A 15,683-nucleotide genomic window follows, 5' to 3' on the forward strand; every position below is an offset into this window, starting at 1 on the left:
AAAAGCATAAAATAATCATTTTAGATGTCTACATCTCTTTGAGATCACTACACAGACACACCTGAAGCTCCTCTCATTAGAAACAATGAGTCAATAATTCAATTATTCAGTAGACAGAACTAATAAATAACTCACTATTAAAAGAAACACTAAACCAATTAATCAGGAGAGTAGTTAAGAGACAGTTGCAGCCTTCTTGTTGTCATTTGTGTTAAAAACGCAAACATCACCCTGGCATCGTCTTAGATCGGTCGAGAACAGATTCAGAACCGTCCGTCAGCGTGATGCAACAAATGGGCCGAGCCGCTCTCAGCGTGACGGTGACTATCAGTAAGATTTATGTTCAGATCGCAGCTCTGCAGCTCGAGATGCATAATGAAGAACATTTGCTGAGTGGTTTCTGGGTCGGAGAACCCTTTGTGGGCCTGCCAGTGTCGCAATGCAGGCAGGAGGAGGAGGAGGAAGAGGAGAAGGAGGAGGAGGAGGCTTTAATTAACTGGAGATCCCTCCAACACACACGGTTAAAGCGTTGGCAGCTTGTCCCAAAGAGCAAAGTCCTACTGCTCTAGTTACACAGTAACTGTCTGCAACACTGTGTGTGTGTGTGGAGGCATTAATATGAGTGTGTATACATTAACCGATCAATACCAGTTTAAATAAAACTGAGTCATCCATTAAAATGAAGACTAAGCGCTGTTGTCTTTAGACGGGCCGCTGAGCATCGGGGGCCATTCATCACCTTCTAAAAGCCCTAAAGGAGGCAGCTGTGCGTCTGATAAACCATCTCTGAAATATCAAAGTTTATTCATACACACATGACCTCAGTAAACCTGTCAGATATACTATCTAGAGCAGGTTTATTAAGATCATCAAGTCGACTATAAATTCTCCATTATTATCGGAGGAAACAAACCTCCCAAAAATAGATTCAAATCAGTTACACACTAATCCTCCTTAAGAGTTACAACTGACCATTATATACAAGTTCTGAGAGCCGAACACGTCTTCGAATGTCTGACCAACAGTCCAAAGATATTTGGTTCACTGCGATGTCGAAGCAGCAGCGAGTGTGACCTTTCCTCAGTTGTGTTTTCTCCAGTCGTTTCTAATTTAACTCAAAGTTTCATGTTTAGCTCATGCTGTAGTCTAATGTACTGGTTCCCAAAGTGGGGATCCTGACCCCCACTAGGGGTCATCGAAGCTACACAGGGGGTGGGAGGCCTTCTTGATTTTTAAAGGGATTTAAGAACAGTTTAACTGTGTGTCAACAAGCTTTTATTAGCTGATATAACAATTGCCAAGCGTCAACCTGCTGAAAATTCATCATGACACAAACTTTCTGCAGTTATCGCGTTTCACTGCTTGGGTTAATTGTTCTGTTGTTGTTCTGCATTGAATATAATATAATATAATATAGATAATATAATATACTATTAATCTAATATAATATAATATAAAATGTCACTTAGTCAGTTTACTCAATGACAGGATTGATAGATCTGTTATGTCTTGAATCAAACCAAGTTAAATTTGCGGTTTTAAATCAGTTTTGACTAAATAACCCTCCTGTGTAAATAAATACCTGGTTCAACATCCTGTGAAGTCATTACAGCTCAAGTTATTTGGCACAGAGGTTATTCCTAAACGATTTAGCCTCAGGTGCATAAAATCTGATGCAACCCTACACTACAGGGCGTGTCGGAGATTGTAAAGCACACAGTAAATCAAGAGCGACAGCTTATTCAATCGGTAACAGGGTGCGGTCGGTAGCTCAGCGTGTTTTGAAGTGTGTATGTGGATGTGGGTGGGTGTTGGGGTCTACAAGGTGGTGTTGGGTGTCAGATTGGCATCTCGAGTTATTTCCAGAGTAGACAGAAGCTAAAACCAGATGGCAAAGGTAATCTAACCGACGGAAAAAACGCTTAGAGGGCAGATACACGTGTGAACAGGGGTTTGTAGGTGACTGAAAAAGATAAAACCTGCCTGTCTGTATCCCACGACTTCTCATTTCTGCTCTTCAGGTATAAAATATGAACATAATTAAAAAAATAATAATAATAAAATAAAAAAAAGACATTACAAGGAGCTTGAGAGAACAGAAAAAAAAGTCACATTTTACTTACCACATCTTAAAATGTGAAATAAAATGAAATATATGATCAGTTACACAGAAATGATGATGTTATTCTGGTGAGAGAGAAATGCACAAAATGCAGTAAAAACACCACGATGGAACACAAGCACACAAATTAAACCAGACTTTACTAAATGCAAGGGTTATTTTTTAAAGCAAATGCAAATAAAAGAAAAAGGAATGATGCAAGAAAAGGGAAGAACAGTAAAGGAGAAGGTGATGGGAGCTAAAGGAAATACTGGCTGCTGGTTGGTTGGTTGGTTGTTTGGGAGAAAATAACTGAGGAGAACAAAAGAGTGAAGATGAAAATTATGCCGATGAACATGGAAGCGCCAGTGAAAACTGAGGAGGATGTGGGGGGTGGGGGGTGGTTTCCATGCCGGAACTGGTTTATTTTACCTGCTCTTATGTTCACGTTTGGCATCTTAAACACTTTGCCGCCTTCCGGGCTCTTCTTAGCGACCACCTCTTCTGGTTTGTGGACAGGGGAATGGGTGACCAGAGGTTGGGGTGGGGGCTGCTGAATGTCAAGCTTCTCCAGCTCTGCCTTGCTCTTTTGGGGGGAAGCCTGGGTGAGGAGGCGATAGGAGCTCTGACTTGGAGCCTCTTCTTCGATCTCAGGGGCTACATTTGTCAGAGTTGGAGCAGACACTGGAGCCACATCTTTCTGCTCAAAGCTCAGATCTTCATCATCCATGGGGATCTCTGGGGGCTTGGAAGAGGCAAACTTGGAAGTATCCAGAGCCTCAAGAAACTCGTCGATGACGCCCCTGGGTGGTCGCTCAATGAACTCAAACTCCTCAGAGGAGACCTCATGCTCTGAGACCTCCTCTGCCACTTCTGGTTCCTCCATCTCCATCGTCAGGTCCTTCTTCTCCGTTTCCACCTGGAAGCTGGCGGGGTTCTTGGCCATGGCTTCCAGGACTGGAGACAGCGAGTCTGCAGTCGGCGATTCTGAATCCGACTCCTCTGCAGGGGTCTTTTTGCTCTGGAAGTCAAGTGGCTCAAACTTTTCCGTCATTTTGGGAGAATCATGGCTTGAAAACCAATCTTTCTGCTCGATCTTGACAGGTTCATCTTCTTTGACCTTAGTGGGGGTGGTCTCCTCAGCCTCTTTAACAAGATCAAATGCACCAAAGCTTTTGTCGTCTTCGACTTTTACTTTGTCGGCTGCTCTCACTTCCATCTCCTCAGTCATCTCCTTCAGCAGGGACACTTTAGCGTCAAAGGCAAATGGGTTGTTAGCAGACAGATTGATTGGAGGGTTGGGTGACTCCATCATCCTCCGTTCAAGAATGGGACTCTGTTCCTCCGGGCTTCCCTCTGAGGAGCCAGAGTCGATTTTGTCAGGGTTGAGTGGAGAAGACTTCAGGATGTCTGGAAGCGACGGTGGCAGAGCAGAATCCTCTTCCTCTTCATCATCATCATCATCTTTCAGATGAGATGAGAACTGATTCACTGACTGCATGAGCGAGTCAGCGGCCATCTTGCTTGTCTCAAATGTTTTCCCCTCATCCAAGAAAGATGGTGGGCTTTCCTGGGAATCTCCAGTCTGGCCATACTGGACCAGATCTGGAGTGGGACTCTCAGACATTTTTGAGGCCCTGCTGTCGGACTTGGAGTCTCCAAAATGGGAGTAGCCACTGTCCGCCAGTGGGGAATAGCCCTCAAATGGGTTATTATTCTTCTTCACTTCGTACATCAGGTCATCATCTTCATCAGACTGGTTGCCATGCAGGTCTTGCTCATACCTGGAAGAGCTAATTGGAGCTGTGTCCTTGGAGAAGTTATCCATGGAGACCTTGGAGTTGTCTTGAGATGCTAGGAATGGTGAATCCCAGTGCTCTGTTGGGTTAGAGGAGGCAAGGTGAGACTCAGGGACCATCATCTGGGGATTCATGGGGGAAGGGCCAGTGGAGGACCTGGCTGAGCTAACCAGCTTCTCCTCAGGTGAAAAGGAAACTCCGCTGTCTTCACACGGATTATGAGGCCCTGGGTCTTTCCCTAAACTCAGGTAGGGACCAGCTAACGGATCTAGAAGGTCTTCCTTATTCTTACTACGACCTGGTCCAGAGTCACCCTCTTCACCCGCCCAAGGCATGTCCTTGGACTGAGTAGTGGGGGGTTCAGTGGAGAAGGAGCCCAAAGGTGCAGCAGATCCCAAAGTAGGGGGCTGGTTGGGACTCTCGGTCAGAGAGAGCTCCTCCAGAGAGTCGGGGGAGTGAAGAGGGGAGAGAGGAGAGATGGGAGCAGGGGAATCACCCTTCTGCCCAAGTGCTTGAGTAGAGAGGGAGGAGGGAGAATGCAATACAGCACATATCAAAGACATACTCCATTCCTTACAGTGCCCACCAAACCTGGGGAAAACTATTAGGACCAGACAAGTGCTGCTAAAATATTGACTGTGGCTGGTAGACAGTTCACACAGTTTGATAAATGACTGACAAATGCCAAACCACTGCGCTGTAATATAACTCTACATCTACAAAAAGGTACAGGCCACACCTGACCACAGTAACTTTTAAACCTATACAGATCAGTGCAGCAATATTTATTCTCAAGATCTGGTGTGCAGTTAGTCAATTTCTCTTACAAGATACCAGTAAACACATCTTACTCACCACATTAATTGCTTGAATGTGGAAATAGGGCTTACTTGCTTAAACTGAGCCTAGTAGAGAGGCAACGTAACTGTTCAACAATCATTCAAGTTGTAGTCAAAACTACATTATCTTAACTATACATTTGGAAGTGGAAGTCTAGGTGAATGCACCCTGAACGTCTGTTAATCGTTCACTATATTGTAGTGTGCAGTAGGTGAAAACTGAAGGAGAAAATACAGATAATCATCTGGTGGTTGTGGTTATCCGCCAAGATCTTGATGCACCACACCTCCACCACAGTCCAGTCAGCAAATGACAGACTAAAGTCACTTTTACACTGGACTGTTTTATTATTAACTTAAAAGTTAACTTTTATGATGTCTACTGAAATGTGTCTGGCAAAAGTGAGACCAGTTGTTGCCCTATTTGAGTTCAAGTAACGTTGCCCCATTTTCAGTTCTCAGCAATCAAATTTATGAGGTAAATGCATAAGCTAAACGAACAATGAGATCCTATAAAAAGCACAGAAAGGAAACTTCTTTGTCTTCAGGACACTTTTTACATTTATAGCTTTAATTTATTTATTTATTTTTAAATCATAACAGGACCACAATAAACGCAGAGAGCAGGAGATGTTCAACAGTCAGGATTTGGCAGCATTTGTCTGGTGGTCGGTCTACCACACCGGTTTTATGCCTGGTGGTAAATAATCTTTTGCCCCAGGTCTGGTGGCAATAAATCATGCCCAGTGTGTCAAACAAACGCATATTGTTAAGTGACGATAGATAATGATTCCTCTCAAAGGCCTTTTTTTTTTTAATATAATGAAGTAGTTCTACAAACACTGATATCGTTTCCAGGCCTGTCAATCAATGAGGTGAATCATTATTCTTCTAAAACTATTCATGTAAGTTCATGTCAATCTACACTACGGCAACAATCACATGTGAGTCACAATGCAGCACAAACACAAGCAAAGTCAAACGTTAGTTTTAGTGTTTCAAAGATACTCTGTACGGATCCACAAGCATCCTACATCAATGTTATAATAACAGGTGACAAAAATCTACCGCTTCTTACATGCAATGGGTTATTTTTGCCACTCAAATGACAAACGGGTTGTGAACTAAAGAAGTGGTGAAAGAAAATAAATGAGGAGGTCAGGGGAAAACAGCGAGCAGAGAGAACTTGCCTGTAGGGAATTGCATCAGAGGATGAGGCTGAGCTTTAGAAGGAGAAGGTACATCTGTGGAAGAAACAAGAGAAAGCAGCGGAAAGGAGATTTAGTCAGCAAGTAAGCCCAGAAGAGAAAGACCGGGGAAAGCGACAGATAGATATCGTCTTTATTCACATATTTGTAAGAAACTCTCAGCTGGGACGCCTTAATCACAGCTACAGCGTAGTTAAAGTGAACCAAAAGGGGGACACACGGGTGCCTGTAGGGTGTTCTCAACCTAGTTTCATAATACTGTTATTACAGTTAGCACAGAAAGCTGGGAGTGAAACCCAGAGCATGAAAACAGTTGTAATACGTTGAAGGAGATACTGTATGTTTACATAGTTTAGTCAACTTGTTCTCCCAGGTACGTGAACTTTTGTTCAAGGCACGAGGTTTCATTTGGTAAGACCGGACGTCTGTTTGCTATAAAGAAAGAAACGAAGACCGAAAAGCAAAGAGAGGCAGCTGCCATGATGCAAGAGAAAGAATTTCCTCTTTGGAAGGAGGAAGTGGCTGTGTAATCTTCAGCTTGACAGAAGGAAGCAACAAGAGGGGGAACACAGTGATAAACACACACGGTTTAAAGTTGTCAACGTGAACGTGTTGTACGACAAATACTTTCAATGCTTTGGCATAACCGCTGTGCATTCTGACACGTCAACATGGCTTCAGTGATTTTATCTGCGACGTTGCCAAAACTTTGGACACTCTGAAGCGCAGACGGTTAAAAGGCTGCAGGCTGAAGATGTTTCTGTGGCTGTAACCAAAGTAAATTTTATTTTATTAACTGCATATAACAGGACGCTAAAAAAAAAAAAATCCAGTGTGAGGGCAAAGGAGGACAAAGGATAAGGATAAAAACTCTCAAACTACATGGCACTATTTTTCGAGCCAGACTTATCCAGAAACAGCTTTTGGTGGATTATAGTCACAATCTGCAGCTGCCTGTCAAAATCCAGGGACCCAGTCAGCATCAAATCCAATAAAAATAATTAGAATAGTATTTGTTTTTCTTTGTACATGCAGTAAAGCCCTATAAAAAAATATATGAACCCTGAAAAAACAAAATAAACAAATAATAATCCATCAAACAACGAGGGCATTTCAGTCAGATTCAAGAGTCCTCAGCTCAACTCTAGTTTCAGCATCCCTGTAACTCAAAAGCTAAACAGTGCTAAGCTCAGTCATAAAGTTTCCCACCTGAGAAACCCTCTGGCTGACAATAAACCAGGTGTGAGATGTGTGTTGCAGCAGAGACTTCCTGTAGGCGGTGAGTATTCGTGCTGTCAGCTCCAGCGGTAAAGTCTGGCAGACTGACGTCAGGTGTAAAATTTACAAAAAAAAAAAAACACAAAGACTGTTCGGCACGTTGTTTCCAGGGAAAAGCAAGAAGTTCACATTTGAAAAGCTGAATGCCTTTCCACCGCTGTGCAGTTTGAATCACCAACCGATGCATGTGCTGTAAGGCTGGTGAGACTGAGCCTGCACAGGTGAACACGCACCGATACACATGTCTTTAGATTCAATGAGACTTACACTTTGTCCATCATGAATCCTGGCAAATAGACTGCCACATACACAGTCATACACTGATGGCACTGGCCACTGGTCATTGGTTTTTGGAAGCCAACACACGATGGTGCAGCCTTCAGGAGCAATTTGGCCAAGGACATGTAGATCGGAGGAGCCGGGGATTGAACCGCCAGTCACCTATAAATCTGCTCATAGACAGATATTTCTCTGCAGTGTAGTCGTAAACGTACAAACAGGAACTGCTGACAGTTCGAATGGTGCAAAATTAGCAAATTGTAGTCATATATAAGCCAAAAAACAGGAAGTTGTAGTCCTTACTGAATCCACGGCAATGTTTACATCCCTTAAAACTTTATGGGAACTGTAGTTAACCTGTGGCCTGAAGGCTTGAGCAGCTCTCACTGTGAGGTCAATATAATCCAGGATATTTGCTGTTGTGATGCAGATGGGAGATTTAATCATATCATGGATAGAAATCAAGCTTTGACGATCACCGCCATGAATCAATCTTTAGTTGATTATCAAATTTATTGGTTTAACGGACGTCAGAATCAGTTTGTCACACAGATTTATGCTGATTTTATAATCTGATTATCATTCGGTCGAAATGATTCTTCATATCAGGCCGTTTTGTTTGGTTACCTCTGCTGTCGAGGTTTCCTTTCCAGCCATGACGACAACCTGTGGGGATTGAACCAATAAGACACGTTTAACATTAAACTACAGCAGCAGGGTTGTGAACCAAATACAAAGCCCTGATCTGTTACAGGGAGCAAGTGTGTGGCATGAAACAAACTGAATTTAATCTGCAGCGTGTTAACCTGTTATTGATGAACACACTGTAAGATATAGACTAACTGGGCCATCATGAGCAAATGTAACCAGATTAGTCTCAACATCACATGTGCTCCTAAACATAGCCGGCATGAATGGACACTTCTCCAGGCTGCAGACGGTTCAAATCTACAGCAGGCATTAAGGAATTAAGCTGCGGTTTAAAATATCAGATGAATGATATCATGCCTGCCTGTATTTGCATTAAACTGTTTCTGGACTGTAGCTCAATAAAAATAAAATAAATAAAAAGTCGTCCATGTGTTATAATGGAAGCTTAGGTCAAGGTATTCTGATTTTTTTTGACCAATCAGAGCTTTTCAGGTGGGGTCAAACATCTCACTGTGCCAGAGACAGAAAAGGGAATCCAAGAAAATGGCGGCATTTGAGTATGACAAGAAATATCTCTGAACGCCTCAACATTGAGAAGATCGTTCTGACCTTCATGGTTACCGCTCAGCTTCGGACTACAGATAACAAAGCTGCGGATTTCAGCCCCAAGCTGTCAAACAAACCAATAAAACCTTTTCTGTGACACGCTGCAAATAATATCCAGCTAAATCTTCTGACATGTTTGGGGGGCGGGTGGCTCGAAGATCAGATGAAGTTGAGGTCAGGACTGGGTAACCTGAGGTTCGATTTAGCTGACTATGGTCGGGTTCAGGTTAAACAATGGAGTCATCAGCATAGCCTGGTCATGTTATACCCCGTGGAGGTTATTTTTAATCTACCGTCCTCGGTTCAAAGTAGAGAAATACACGACTGCTGAACCGTTGCAATTATAAAATCCACTAATTAAATTTACAAACAACAAATTTAGAAAACTGAAGTTCATGGAAGTTTTATGTGAAGAATGTGTTAAATAATCTTGAGCTGACGTGAGTCGCATTTAACAATTATCTGGCCCTAGCTTCTCAAATATATAAGTATTAGTAGAAATACCATATATTTTGAAAATGACAAAACAGTTTATATACAACCACGCTGCCACACAGGAGCTGTCCCTTTTAGTCTCTGGCCTTCCACTGGGATCCGAACCTCTAATTGCAGGCTTCACTGCCTTGCTCCAAGCGCCGAGGTATTTGTCTCCTCTTTGAGCTATAAGTATCTCGACGAAGGCCTCACAGCTCGACACTGATATATGACTTGAGGCCAACAACTCACCTGCTGCTGCCATCTTGTAAAATAAAGAACTCAATGTACGAGTCCAAAGGTACGTCACTCTCTCCTTCATCTAAAAAAGTTTTCCAGCCGGAGCAGGTTACTTCAGTTCCTGCTGGTTAGTTTAATGACAGACAGAATATCTGCAGAGACAATTGATTTCACTCAGCTCTCTGCTGCAAACACAGTTATGTAATTATGCAAAAAAAACATTAACAAAAACCCACTAAGATCTGCTCCTGCCTGCAGAGAGAGGACACAGAGTGGAAAACGGCCTCCAGCAACATCAAACCTAACGTCAACCCTGTTACTGAACCGCTGACATGACCAGTCTTTATACTGTACCTTCACACAGACATGAAGTTAATGTCTGAAAGCAGCAGCTGCAGTTCAATTTTTTCAAATGTTTAATGTTTCTTTCAATTATAGTTAATTAAAATAAAAGCAGATATGTTAACCGATCTGTTTCTCTCATCATTGGTATTAAAGGAAATATAAAAATCAGACTTAATAACAAGTTCTGACTCAACGAATGTTAATTTATATATTTTTTTAAACCTTAAAACACACTTTGGCTTCCATAGAACATGAAGCCTATCAAAATTATTACTATAATTAACCCATTATGTATCGGCCACGCCCGTAAACCTGTATATCGCTCCCTACAGGAGGACAAAGAAAGAAAGTCTACAGGAAACTAAATATTTGACACTATTTATTTTTTTGCCTGTAAATGATAAATTCTATCAAGTGACAAACTGTTTTAGCTTTAAAAATTTTAACAGCCCCTGAAATAAAAAATAAACAGATTTTTACTCGACATTGTCATTCACGTATGTGAAAATACACATTTTCTGGTCCTTGGCCGATAAAAATCATAATATTTACACATTAAATGTCACTCAGAACAGCGTTAACGCCCTGAAATCAGCATCAAAATGATGCATCAGCACAACGTGGTTGAATATCATCTTTCACCACGCGGCTCTGGAAATCTGCACTTATCACGGCGATAAGAGGCGAGATTTAAAACAGATTAACATGTGGTTCTCGTCACATTCAGGACGTTCAAAGCCAGTTGCTGTGTTGGCAGAGCCAGAACAACAGACACAAGCCTGGTGTCGCTGGTCTGGGCGGAGGGGTCCGCCTCTGAAGCACTTAACCCCACTTTAATGCAGCCTTCACCAGGATACAGAGGAAAAACAACAACACTGAGCTGTAAGCCTCCGCAACGGTGCGTCTGACATCTCCCCTCTCCGTCTAATCCACCTGACCACATCACAAGCTCTTCACAAGCACACACTGACGGATGTAGGTGACCCAAAAATAAGATGTAGGCCGACGGTGATTCGCCGAGCCCCGGACGATTAGGCAGCCTGTCAGTCACACCGTCTGACGGGGACGAAAGCTCCCTTCAAACACTTTTTTTAGGGTGACAAGGATGTGAAATCCTCTTCATTGTTAGCACAGACAATGTTGTGGTGACATTTTTAAACGTTTAAAGCAAGTAAGTAAGTATTTGAGAAGCTGGAACCATCAAATGTTTATCATCTTTGTTCAAATGTTCACTTAAATAATGATGTTATAGCTCTTCACACGCTTTCCTCCCAAACTCTTTTTAAATTTAACAAAAGAAGCCAAAGTCTTCAAATATGCCCAATTCAAAGAGTCTAAAACTGGACAGATTTATATTTAAGGAATTTTTTGATAAACAAATAAGTAAAAAAAATAACAATTACCAATCTGGCAAATATTTAACGACAGGTTACAGAGTTCGCTGTCGGAGCTGCAACTAATGATTATTTTCCAAGTGCCAAAAAACTGCAGTTTCTTAAAAGTCCACTTGAGGCTGGCTCCAGAAGTGAGTCCCCATGTTACAATGCAGAAACAAACATGTTTACAGCCTGGTACAAAAAACAGTTTTGGTCTCTGTAGCTAATTTCCCCGTTCATGACAACTGTACTGAGGGTGAATTTATATACAACTCACCTGTTCACATTATATTAAGGCTTAAAGTTATGCAGGATTAAGAGCGTGGACGCTTTGATTGATATGTAGGTGTTGTTACAGGTGGCTTGTTTGAGAAACCGGCTGCACCCACAAATCTCGTCTTTGCTCATTTTTGAATCAGCCAGGTCCGACAACCTGTAGGTGACGTCACAGAGACGGCATCCACGTCATTTTCTAAATTAATCATTTCCTCTATAAAAAAAGCCAGAAAATAGTTAAAAAAAACTAAAGAAAATGCTGGGTCACATTTCCTGAAGCTCAAGTTAACGTCTTCTTTACTGTCACACGAGACAAAGAACAAATCCCCACATGAGAAAAACGAAAAATCAACACATTTGACTTGTTATGTCATTCGATTCGGGCAGAACTTAACAACACTGCGAGATAAAATCCAATTATATATATAACCAGAATTTAAAAAAACAAATCAGATCACCATTAACAAGCATTAAAAAAAAGATGAACTCAGACTGTAATCTGTGTTACAAGGTGGAGAAAATGTGTCTTTGTTTAGACTGGTGACTGCATGCTTTAACTGGAGCTCCTGGTTTATCCACCTCCATCAGTGGGCCTTGCCAAAGCAGCCCCACCCTGCCTCTCTGCTTCCCTATGGCTGGAGGAGGGAGACAGGGCCTGCTGCTTACCTGCTATCTGCTACATCCCAACAACAACAACAACAACAACAACAGCTCTTCCTGAAATTAGTCCAAACATAACAACAACAAAAAGCCACTTGAAGAGCATCCAGAGCAGTGAGGACACATGGAGGCAGGCTCACAGGCCTCTTTAGCCTAGATTGTTTTTGTTTTTTTAGGGTGTTGGTTTGGGTGTAGATGATGAGAAGGGAGAGGGGTGTGCGGCTGAATGACTGGAAACACAGAATAAAAGAAACACAGCGCGGATTTAAGGCGTTGACGCGAGGGCTGGTAGCATGGAAACGTTTGGGAAGCAGACAGGGAGTGGACGCAGAGCGGATTCCTTTGTTGTGACTAATCGCTGGGGCTACAGCTTTGGTACACACCGCTGCTGTGCTGTGCTGTGCTAACGGGCTTCCATTATCGGACAACATGCTGTCAGATATATATATATGTATATGTATAAATCCACCTTAAAAAAATCGTCTTATAACATAAATCACCACCGGTTAATAAACATCATGTCATAGCGTTAGCGCGTAAGTCAACCCTTGACTTGACTTGTCCAACAAAACGAAAACATTACACCCAGATTTAAAGCTTTACACCTAATTAAGCATCTTAAGTGTTTTTTTTATTGTTTTGTGCTTAAACTGACATTTATTTATTTTTATTTTTTAAAAAAAGAGCCGTTGTCCGATAATGGAACTCGGCTACCAACAGCCGTTAGGCAGCCGTTAGAGCAGATGGGGGGCCGCCGCTCGATTAATGACACACCGCACACACACACACACATAACTAAATCGATAAATTCGCCGATATTACATTAAAAAAAACACATAACTGATGTTAGGTTAAGGTGAGGGAGTTGTTAATAGAACAATAAATTCAAAAATCGCCAGCTCATGCAGTCAACAGTTGCAGTTTATTTGTCAAATTAAAAAAAACAGGTGGGCCGCATCTCTCTACTACAACACAGCAAAAAAACCGGAGCTAACATGCTAACACCTTAGCACACAAAAAGGGCGGATAAAACTAGTTTTCACCCCCGGCTGTCAAACATTCAGCTCGGCTTCAGGATGGACGACCATCCGCTAAACCTCCACCACCACCACCTCCCTCCGCCGCCGCCTCAGGGTAGCATCACTAGCCTCGCTAAACCTGGCTAACTCGCACCGTGACTGGACTGAATACATATTAAAAACAAAAAAAATATAAAAATATAAAATGTTTTATAAGATTTAAACGTGTTCTGGTGAATAAAAGTTGGTTAAACCTGATTAAAAAGTCAGAAATCTGATCTGCATGTCGGCGGTGTGGACACACAAAGCTAACCCGGCTGCTTTGATGGAGAAATACCGTAAAAAATATTTAATTTAACTACAGTTCACTCGCTGATAATTAAATATTATGTTTATTAATCGTATTAAATCGATAAAAAACTCGCCCCTGCTTTCATTTATCGTGTTAAATACTCACAAGATGCTGGAGCCGGTGCTTCCTCTGTCACCGCAGGTTGCTCTGCTGCCTCTGCGGGGGCTGGGGCTGCTTTCCGGGGTTCAGCCACTGGGAGGGCGTCGTTCACCGGGGCAGGAGGTTCTGGCTCTGGCTCTGGTTCTGGTTCTGGTTCTGGTTCTGGCTCGGGAGCAGCCTGTGGCTCTGGTACGAGCTTTATAATCTCCGGTTCGGCTTTAGGGGCGACTACTTCGGGCTCCTCGACAACTGTGGGGGGTTCAGGAACAAAAGAGAAGGTGGTGGAGTCTGGGATGGCAGTCTCCACTTCAGGTTCTGGCTCTGGCTCTGGTTCCTTTACCTCTGGTTCTGGCTCCGGTACGTGGACAGGCTCTAATAACGTTACTAGGTCCTCTGGTGGAGCGGAGGAAGTGTCTGTGGACTCTTGTTGCGCACTATCTTCAGCTATGTGCCGGTCCAAAGCGTCCTGAGCCCCGCCGACCAAGTCCACAATATCATCCAAGCTGAAGAGGTCTTGTTTGGGCTTCTCCAGCTCGGGTTCCAGCTCGGGTTCCGGCTCGGCCTGGTAGTGGTGCACCTCCTCACTGAACATAGGAGTGGTGGTAGAGACTTCATGCTCCACGCCGTCTGCCATTTTCAAAAAAACTGTCTCCTGAAGGGAAAAAAGTTTCAGATCCGGTAAACTGTCGGGCTCCTTTAAACAAACGTCCTTGCTAATGAAACCGAGCCGGTAACTTCCTCCGGTTCGTCTGCTTCTGACACCGGACCGAAGTTGAACAAGTGCGCCACACGACAGTTACTCCGAGTCGGACCCGAGTCTCAGATGGACACTGCGAAGTTTAGAAGGAGACGAGGGGAACTCCACGGACCAATCACCTGCGGCTTAACCCTTGAGTGACACCAGGTGTGGCCAATCAGAGCGGCCCAAAGCGGAGCAAGGGGGCGTAACGTGAGACCTCTATTTAAACCAGCTCTAAAAATTTAGAGCACAGTTCAGCCTGTTCTGATATAACTGCTCCTCCAGCGGGGCAGTTTTTACATAACTTTAACATACTCCTTCTTTTTTTTTACACCAACTCCTCCTGCTATTCACAGCCAGCTCACTTTAACACATGTCACACAAAGACAAGCAGTACTGGAAGAAGTATTCACAGATTTCACCTCAGTAAACCTAGTAATACTCCAGTAAAACTCATACTTTAAAGTGCTTCTGATTGCGTTAATATCTTGAAAACCTGCATTAAAACTTGAAGTGAGGGGAGAGACATGCAACAACAGTCCTGGCTGAACTTGGACCAGCACCAACACACATGTCACACAAAGACAAGCAGTACTGGAAGAAGTATTCAGAATTTTTGCCTCAGTAAATCTAGCCATACTCAACTCAAAATATATGTACAGTAATACTCCAGTAAAACTCATACTTTAAAGTGCTTTTAAAGTATTATTTGATTGCGTTAAAATCTTGAAAAACTGCATTAAAACTTTTAAGATTTTAAGGGGGAAGTGAGGGGACATGCAACAAAAGTCCCGGCTGAACTTGGACCAGCAGCAACACGTTGTTCTCAGTTCTCATGCTCAGAGGGTACGAAAAGTATTATGCAAATTAAAGCCCTCAAAGAATGTAGTAAAAGTGCAGTATTTCCTTTTTTTAGATGCGGTAGAGTAGAAGTATAAAGTGACATAACATGGAAATACTCATGCAAAGTGCAAGTTCTGTCCAAACTGTAGTTAAATACTTGAATTGATCCATACAGTGACTTTCCACCACAGAGCATATGTTGCATGTGCATGTAGGGGAAAGATCAAATCCTTGAGGCAACATTTCTTTCAACCAGGAGATGACTAACCACAGGTTTCACAATCCTTTGCAGAGAAATGCTGCATTCAGGGAACACGGAAATGTTTTGTTTAAAATGCCCTGACATTTATAATCCAAACCAGTTTATGTGAAAACACACACTGCGACTGCATGAGCCGCAGTCTGACTCAACAAAATCTAGAAACCATATCAGCAGTTACAGATCAGTGCCTTGCTGAACGGCATTCTGTCCAGACACGTGTTGTTTTAGTGCTTAATG

At 42.7% G+C, this 15,683-nt stretch overlaps 1 protein-coding gene across 5 annotated transcripts in view; it reads right to left on the bottom strand.

Annotated features, from left to right (window-relative positions):
• rtn4a (reticulon 4a) overlaps positions 1–14,455 on the bottom strand; it is a 28,997-nt gene extending 14,542 nt beyond the window's left edge. Inside the window, exons 1-3 of one of the 5 annotated variants that reach the window (XM_019262769.2) lie at positions 13,609–14,455; positions 5,930–5,983; positions 2,534–4,411 (exon numbers count right to left, since the gene is read on the bottom strand). In XM_019262769.2, coding sequence (XP_019118314.1) covers positions 2,534–4,411; positions 5,930–5,983; positions 13,609–14,236 — 2,560 coding nt within the window. In that variant the 5' untranslated portion in view covers positions 14,237–14,455. Of the gene's footprint in view, positions 1–2,533; positions 4,412–5,929; positions 5,984–8,131; positions 8,171–13,608 lie in introns of all 5 variants that reach the window. The other 4 variants (XM_010749863.3, XM_010749864.3, XM_010749865.3 and 1 more) reach the window with 4 other exon arrangements.
• Between the last annotated feature and the right edge of the window lie 1,228 nt (positions 14,456–15,683).

Source organism: Larimichthys crocea, unplaced genomic scaffold, assembly GCF_000972845.2.
Source record: "Larimichthys crocea isolate SSNF unplaced genomic scaffold, L_crocea_2.0 scaffold239, whole genome shotgun sequence".
NCBI lineage: Eukaryota > Metazoa > Chordata > Actinopteri > Sciaenidae > Larimichthys > Larimichthys crocea.